General features: G+C 41.9%; 1 protein-coding gene across 3 annotated transcripts; it reads right to left on the bottom strand.

The window, feature by feature from the left end:
• Positions 1-1,474: 1,474 nt before the first annotated feature.
• ehd2b (EH-domain containing 2b) lies at positions 1,475-7,992 on the bottom strand. Of its 3 annotated transcripts, XM_087851153.1 has the most exons (8): positions 7,713-7,992; positions 7,579-7,641; positions 6,034-6,499; positions 5,726-5,902; positions 4,645-4,760; positions 3,180-3,592; positions 2,910-3,074; positions 1,475-2,787 (listed from the first exon to the last, which is right to left on the bottom strand). In XM_087851153.1, exons 3-8 carry the CDS (start codon positions 6,252-6,254, stop codon positions 2,239-2,241), a joined length of 1,641 nt encoding a protein of 546 aa, XP_087707279.1. In that variant the 5' UTR covers positions 6,255-6,499; positions 7,579-7,641; positions 7,713-7,992; the 3' UTR covers positions 1,475-2,238. The 3 variants fall into 3 exon arrangements, with proteins under 3 accessions (XP_087707279.1, XP_087707280.1, XP_087707277.1); XM_087851154.1 differs by having other exon boundaries at positions 4,663-4,760; positions 7,579-7,992; XM_087851151.1 differs by having other exon boundaries at positions 7,579-7,992.
• Positions 7,993-8,218: the final 226 nt, after the last annotated feature.

Raw genomic sequence — 8,218 nt, forward strand, 5'->3', positions numbered from 1 at the left:
ACATAGCATGCCCCCAGTAAGAGACACAGCAAGAGCATGACTCATAAACAAATTATTTTTGTTTTATCTTGGTTATTGTCTTAATAAACATTGCAAGCCAAAATTGTAAACAATGTTAAAATTCAAGTAGGGCTTTCTACACACTTTTTCTCCCGTGTCTGAACATGTCCTTCAATGTGCACAGCTGCGTGCCTCCAGTCTGCCATCTACAGCTGCGAACTCCAGTGAACAATTTCAGCATAAGATTGCCAAGAATCCTGTATCCACCAGGTGTCACCCCATCTCCAGAGCTGACGGCCTCACTTTTTCTTCCACCACAGGTTTCCTAGTGAGGAATTCCCCACATAAACAATCAGTGACGTATAAGGAGACCCCAGTTTTGTTGAGTAAGCTTCATTGTTGGGGATCTTTGTCGTCGCTGGGGTCATCAACTGTAATTTAGGCTGCTTGCAGGGTTGCTTTGGTAGCTTGATTTGAATACCAAATATTTGAGATGGTTTATGACCCAGAATAACTATTTACGTAACAGACAAGCACTGTTCAAACTGCTATTGGGATTTTTTTTTTTTTACTCTCTAAGAAGGTGTTGGTAGCTGTGACTTAATAATATACAAGGAGAGCATTTTTAGTCAAGAAACTGCATGTCTTTATGATGATTTAGCTGTTTTTTCCACACACATTACTTCACACTTTTTCTCTCAGATACATAGAAGAGGGTGTGGTAAACAGCAGGGCTCACTCGGGAACAGTCCAAAAGGGGAATTTTAAGTTCTTTCATAAAGGTACAATGTTTAGATCCTGAGGAAACTTAGCAGACCCTAGGACAGGAGATATTAATAACTCCCAGTCCAGCCCACCACATTCTTCACATGTGAGTCACTGTAAGCTGGAGAGCTGTGAGGAAAGGGCTGCATTGCCTCTGTTTCTCATTTGTGTTTCTTTCCATGGAGGAGTGGAAAAAGAAGGCGGGGAGGCCACTCCTTCTTTAGGAAAGCCTGAAACTCTTATGTGAAATACGCAGCTCTACACAGGACACATTCACGATCATACCACATAGTTTACACCAAAACCAAACACCGTGTGCTGGGAGGCTAATGTGAATGTGAACATAGAACTAAACTGGGATGAAGGGGTACAAATAGACTGCATGTGTATGTGCGAGAGAACGAGAGGCAGAATAAAGGCTTCAGATGGTGGGAACGACAAGGGAAAGAGCCTCGGAAAATGGTGGTATGGGGACTTGGCAGAGGAGACTGTGAGTCACTGTTTATGTGGTCTGTCACTGAGAGACCAAGTGAGCTTGATAAAACACAAAATTTTGTTGAAAAAGAGTCAAATCAAACCCCCATAGCTATTACTTCCATTTTAGGTTATTTATTTTCAGATTGTAGGCATTTTGATAACTAAGTTTAAAAACCTTTTCAAGTTGTACAAAAGTTTTTGCTTGTATGAAAGAATAACCAAAGACACTAGACACAGTCAGGTAGTTTTATTTGGTTACAATGGTTGTTAACATAAGAACAGTTGGCAGAGCTGTGTACAGTAGTCAGTAACATGGCATTCATTCAGTCTAGTTGAGAATGTAATGTTCTTTTATGCAACGCAGATCCTGATCCTGCACATACAACGTAAACGGCGACAATTTACAAAATAATGTATAAATTCAGCACAAAAATGTGACATGTAAAGCATCAGAGTGAAATGCATTCAGATTATTAGATTTGTACATGATTGTTCTGTTACATGGAGAAGAAAATGCTGAAAACACAAGTTGAAAATAAATTTCTAAATGATGCTTCGCTGGACTGATCACATGTGAAAAAAGGCATATTCCTACAAATAATCTCTAATATCTAGACACTGAAGGAATGTTAAAATGTCAAAAAAAGGTGTTTTTTAAGAATAAAATTGCTCTGGAGTTTTTAAAAGTACACGCAGATTTTTGCTCACTTAGACTCAGCCTTTCATTTCTGCTCAGCAAATATATATTCATCATAAAAAAAGCCAACTTTGAGGAGTCAAAGGGAAGAAGCAAACAGATCCATTGACTTATACACAATCCTTTTCTGAAAGCCCTTGTTTGTCGACTTATATTTAAATACAGCATGTTCATTGTGCAAGATTATAATCATTCTCAGAGGAAACGTTGCATACCTAACATGCAACGTTTAGATTTGGGTCTGCAGGAAAATAAGAGCAAATACAACAGTAGCATAGGTGTGACAGCCAGTAGATGGTCTATGCATCAGAGCCTTTCTGCCTGCGTTTGGAGGGTGGGATCAGACGGGTGGGAAGCTCAGGGGGAAGACCATGACCCTCCAGCTTGACCTCAATTAGGTGGCTGGCCAGGGCAAATTCTTCATCATCCAACATGCCATCACGATCGACATCTGAGAGCTTCCAGATGCGACCCAGAACAGAGTTGGGCAGGCGGGAGCTCACCATCCAGTCCTTTGCCTTGGTGCCGCTTAGTTTCCCCTCATTGGGAGCAAGGTTGTAGAAGATTTCATCATATTTGGGCTTGTCTTTGGTCACCACCCAATCTTCCTCCTCCTCACAACCCTCTCCATTTTCCTCAACAAAGGGGTCACCTTCTGAGAAAGGTCCAGCACGGGTCCCCAAGAAGGCACCGCCCTGCACACCTGGCTGATCACCTGCTTCCAGCTCCTCTTGCCTCAGGAGGGGCATCAGTTTGGCAATGTCACTGGAGAGCAACTCATCCAAGGATGCCATCAGATTAGGCTTCAAGGATTTAAACTTGGTAAAATCATGAACCATCAGTTGTTCCTTTAAAAATGAGAATAATGTGTTAGTCCTTAGATTTAATAGTTACATCAGAATAAACTTTCCTGTTGTAACCACAAGTTAACAGAAGTTGCTTGTAAACAAGGCCAGTGTTTCAAACAAACCTGCATCTTAGCACAGTCTGGAAAGTCTCCAGCAGAAATGTTGTGCTGAAGCTGGATCTTGGAGAAAATAACTGGTAGCTGATAGATCAGATTCTTCTTTTTATTATCCTTCCTGAAGACAGAACGCATCTCCTGCTTCAGGTGGCTGATGATGTGGGCGTGGACCTAGGATTTAGAGAAATAAAACACACGGAGTGCACCAATATGACTTTCTGAATAATCATTTAATGAAAACATGCTGAGACGTGAACAAATATGCAACTCGCTCACCCTAACCAGACGGGCTCTCTTGACCAGATCATTGAGTTTGCGTATGGCTGCATTTCGAGGAAGGTTTTGAATATCAGCAAAGAGATCCTCCTCCTCCAGCTCAAACAACTTACGGTTGTCGTTTACCAGCAATGGCTCTGCCCAGAAGGAGCCGATATAGACACGTAGAACCTCTGGAGTGCCAAATACCTTCCCCAGGGACCACATCAGGGCACCGTACACTCGCATCAGCTGCTGGGTGCCCACCATGTCTGCTTTGTTTAGCACCACACGCAGTTTGTCTTCATTGCCTTTCAGGGCACCGATGGCCTCGGAGAACTCATCGGATATCTCTAGCTTGTGAGCATCAAACAGCAGGACGATGCGGTCCACACGTTCTGCAAACCAGCGCAGTACAGCTGGGAAGTCATACCCTGTTTAAACGAAAAAGATGCAATCACTGATTCATCCGTAGACCTAAATGTGGAGTATGCATTGAACAAACAAGGGTCAGGAGAGGGAAGAAGGTCAACACAGACACGAACCCTAAAGATTATAATCTGTAAAATCCCAAAGGCTGAATTTCCGGTCACAGAGGCTTCATTTTTGTGCAAGACATAATAAAAAATAATTCTTTGACTTAATGTATGAAAGTGGAAGTCTAATAAATTAGTTAATATTTTGATCTGTATCAACATGATTCTACTAAACCATAAGTTTATCAAAATCTCCCCCCCCCCCCCCCCCCCTCCAAAAAAAACACATTCCACATACTTTTTGTGGGATGGCCACATAGATAGTTTTGGTTTTTTATCTTTTTTGGTTTTAAGAAAGCATTTCTAAATTTTTGATAACTGAACTGTGGTACACACAGCACAGGAAATGCTAAAAAAAAAAAAGAAAAAGAAAGTAGAGCCTACTTTTAAAAGAGCATCTCAGTATCTCTGAATAATCCAGTCCATTTTTTGTTGAGGGAGAAACTGAGACTTCTCTTTTAACATCTTATTTACTTCCATCCTCTTAGGATATAGAAGCAAATCTTGCAGATGAATATTTTAAAAAATTCTAGTGATCAAACCAAAACTGTTTACATGGCTAGATACCAATATGTTTTCATAATTTGGGTATACTGACACTTTAAACTTGTTAGTTGCTCATGCAGATTGACTGGAATAATGGTTTGCTTGGAGCATGAGTGAATATTAAATTAGAAAAAAACAAAATGGTGTGAGGTGATTGTGATAGTTAATGCTCAACAGTACATTCTTCCAGATGTGCTCACAGAATTGACTGCACTGTTTCTGTTCCTTATTATGGTTTTATGGCTGCTGTGTACTGCAGAGATGTTTTTTTATCTCTGCTGCCAAATGTCATTGCAACAGAGCATACTGGTCCCATGAGTTAGCCAGGCGTGCCAAGGAGATGAGTTTGTGAGCTGATGTTCAAGGACGTGTGTCTCTGCAGGCCCCCTATGCCCTCTCCTCACCTTTGCCACTTCTCTCACCTCGGCTCACTCTCTGTTTGGCACCAGACAGGATCCCTGGTGTGTCAATAATGCTGATGCTCTCCAGAACCTGGTTAGGCATTTGGGCACACTGGAATCTAGCATATTCATCAGCAAACAAAGAATGACATAACATTGTTTAAGAGTCTAAATTATGTGGAAATAGTCGATTCTTATCAAAAAAAGCCAGTGCTGATCTCAGGAGCAGATTGAAAGCCGCTCTGTCCACACACCCTGTCCCTCCCACTGAAGGCCATTGTGTGCAAGCAGGCCTCTTTTGCTCTGGGCTTCCTGAAGGAAAATGACCATTACTGCCAGAATCAAACAATAAGGTCTGCTAACGATGTGTGGCTTAGAACAACATCACTGCTTCCTGCAGCTTATGGGCTTAACGAGCCCACTGGTTCCTAAAACAGGAAGTCAACGCAAAAGGAGAGACGCAAATACATTCTCAAACATACCCTGCTGAGGGAGACAGGAACGCATGCTTGGAAAACTTGCACCAGAATGTCATGATGGAGCCCATTAACAGAAGCACTCTAAGTTCCTGTCACTTCTGGCCTGCTATGCCTCTAGCACCTCACTTCACTGTAAGACGTAACGTCTTCCTTGGCTAACAACAGTGGAAAAACATCAGCTTGGGCAGTAAACATGGCAGGAATAAACGTCACATTTGTCCTACAGTTTTCCCAGTCCCTCCACAGTCTGTGACTTCTGTGTTTCTCTTTACCCTAAGAGGCTGTAGACCCCACTAACCTCAGTTTTGAACTTTAATACATTGCAGTTCCTGCCTGAGTACATGAACTTTCATCACCCTCTTGGGTGATATCGCTCTGTTTCACCATTTTTCCACAAATAAGGCAACTGCCTCCTCCTCTGAAATTTGGCACAAGCCCTTGAAATTCCAGAGCTAAAACACTCTCTGTAATCTTAATATCTCCTTCTCTGTTTTCCCTCCATGAGTTCTCTCACATGTTCTGCCTATTTCATGCTAAAATGTAACTGTCTCGCTTGGTGGGAAAAAAAAATCACAACGCACTGTGAATAAAAGCCAGATTCTCACCTGTTGAGAAAGGTGTTTCCAAATGGATTGAGTTTGCGGAAAGGCTTGTTAGGGTCTACAATAAGGGCATTCCCCGGGATGACTGACTCCACGTCCCCATGCATGATGGCAGTGAAGCAGTCAGTGGTGGGTTCAGGACCTATCCTGCTCCCAGGAATATCCTGCTCCAGCAGATACCTGTAAATCAGACAAAAAGCTTGTAGTTTGTTTTGTTTGTTTGTTTATATTTGCTGTCATTTAAATAAAGTAGAAATACTCAGGAAATATAAGAATGGGCAAATGTATACCATAGCATTGTAGTGTCTTACTTGATGAATGTTGTTTTTCCAGTGGAGTACTGTCCAACAACTAGCACCATAGGCTTATTGTCAAAATCTGCATCCTCCAAACTAGGAGAATGGAAGTCATGGAATCCATAGTACTGCTCCAGAGGCAGCAGTTTCTCGCGGTACAGGGACTTCAGTCCCTCTGTCACAGTGTGGATCACCTCAGGCGCCTTCTTCACATTCTTTCTCCCCCAGCGTGACATATTGATTGACAAGAGGATAGAGAGCTTCTTGCAAAAATCGGTGTCAGAGTTATATCAGTTGCTTGGAGTTATATTTCCTGTGGCCAAGCCTTGGAAAAACCTTCAGGTGTTTCCTGTATTTATACGAATGCTGCTCACTTGTCCTTGAGCACTTCTCTGCACACACTTAGAGGACCGATAGGGCTGGTGTTTAGTTTAAAGTTGGGAGTTTCTCCTTTGAGTCAACACACTGAAACCTTTAGATCCTGAAACGCAGAGAGAAAATGAGGCAGGTAGAGGTTTAATCAAACAGAAAAAAAGAGATAACTCCACATCCCAAAAGAAACCCGTGTGTGCTTGATCAAAGTCTGCCACATTCTAGAGTAACAATGTGGAATCTAAAGCAAACTTCAGCCCACCCTCAGTCTGCCAAGCATTTTCAGTGGATGCCTGGAAAAAGTTGGTGTTCGTGTTGGAAAACTTGCAAACCCAGCCCTGCATCAGGATTTGCTCAGGCACAGCTCATGCCTTTACAGTGAAATGAGTAAGACATTCTTTTATCCGCTGCAGTTCCCCTAAGTGGAACATGTAATTCATGCACAGGCTGCTCATACAAGGAGACATCTCGGGAGATAGTGTTCTCATGGAAAAACAAATGTAACCCTTGAGTAATTATCTTTTTACAGCAGTCTATATAAACAGAAACCCTGGATTAAGAGTCAAAGGCATAACTCATTATAGAAAGAGACTGACGTTAAGGAAGATAGGCAAGACACATGTCAACAGATGTTAGCTCATCTGTGAAGAGCTTCTCTTGCAAATCCAATTTGAACTAGGATATTAAAAAATCTCCCCCCGAGGAAAACAGTAATCACAGTCCTGACATGTCATAAGACCAGTGTGGAAAGCCCTCTTGTCAAAATGGCGAACCCTGGAGATCTAATGGAGAGGCATTAAATGTTGCCATTATATACAAAAGTTCTGCTGCAGTCAAGCTGTACGAGTAAACGTGGATTTATGGTCTCACTGTGAAAATTAAAAAGCTGGTTTAGGCTTTGGGATCCGTTTATAATGTTTAAGGATGAAGGAAAATGCCTCGTGGGTTTGCACACCGGAATTGCAACAAAAGTTTGGACTTGGAACATGGAAAGTAACATTGAAACGTGCAAGAGCAGCAAGTATCAGGGGAGTGAAAAATATCAGAAGCCTATACAGAAAGTTATTTAGCTACTTTACCAAATCAAAGCTTAGTTTTCTCTCTACTTTACAATTACAGCTACATATTTTCAGTTAAAATGCAAGCCAATCATTACTGCCACATGTAAAGTTTAAAAGGAGTATTTACCAAGTTATTATGCAGGCTTCTTCAGGGAGTTCCCTCCAGCTCTCCAATCTTGCCCTCTGGAGCCTGGAAAATATTTTGGCTTAAGGAGATGAAAACAGTCTCTTGGGGAGCTGCACCTACATGTATGGGTGTACCTCTAACAGCAAATAGGAACCCTCAGTGGAGCGTCAACGCAGCTGAATTAGAGGATTGTTCTTCTCCTGGGTTTAATGTATTTCAGATGAGCTTCAGATCATCTGGAAAGGGTTCCCAAAATCTGCTTGCTGAAAAAACCCAAGGCAAACACTCAGACACACAGGCGCACCACACCGAGGATATTTTTTTTTCGCTCTCTCCTTGCTTGCTTCTCTAAGTTTAATACACCTCCTCTTCCAGGGATGCCTGGCAATATGTGGGCAGCACTAACACTCTACTCAGGGCAAGGATGAGCTAAGTCGTGGCTAGAGGGCGTGGACTGGAGGAGGGGGTTGCGAATAAATAATTTGGGTGGAGTTGCTTTTTTTAAAAAAAAAAAAAAAAAAAAAAAAGGACAAAATCTCCCACAGTCCTTATGCACATTTTAAATATATACAACTTCACTCTGCAATCTTTTGACTATACCTTGGAAACTTCTTGTTTTACAATAATTGTATTTCAGTAT

The sequence above is a fragment of the Neolamprologus brichardi genome, chromosome 14 (genome assembly GCF_056152115.1).
Source record: "Neolamprologus brichardi isolate AB-2024 chromosome 14, ASM5615211v1, whole genome shotgun sequence".
Classification (NCBI taxonomy): Eukaryota; Metazoa; Chordata; class Actinopteri; order Cichliformes; family Cichlidae; genus Neolamprologus; species Neolamprologus brichardi.

Coding starts and splice junctions, on each gene's coding strand:
- ehd2b (XM_087851153.1), bottom strand. CDS start 6,254: ATGTCACGCTGGGGGAGAAAGAATGTGAAGAAGGCGCCTGAGGTGATC. Junction 4,761..5,725: donor GGAAACACCTTTCTCAACAG/GTGAGAATCTGG, acceptor TGAATATGCTAG/ATTCCAGTGTGCCCAAATGC. Junction 3,593..4,644: donor AGGTGAGAGAAGTGGCAAAG/GTGAGGAGAGGG, acceptor TCGTTTAAACAG/GGTATGACTTCCCAGCTGTA.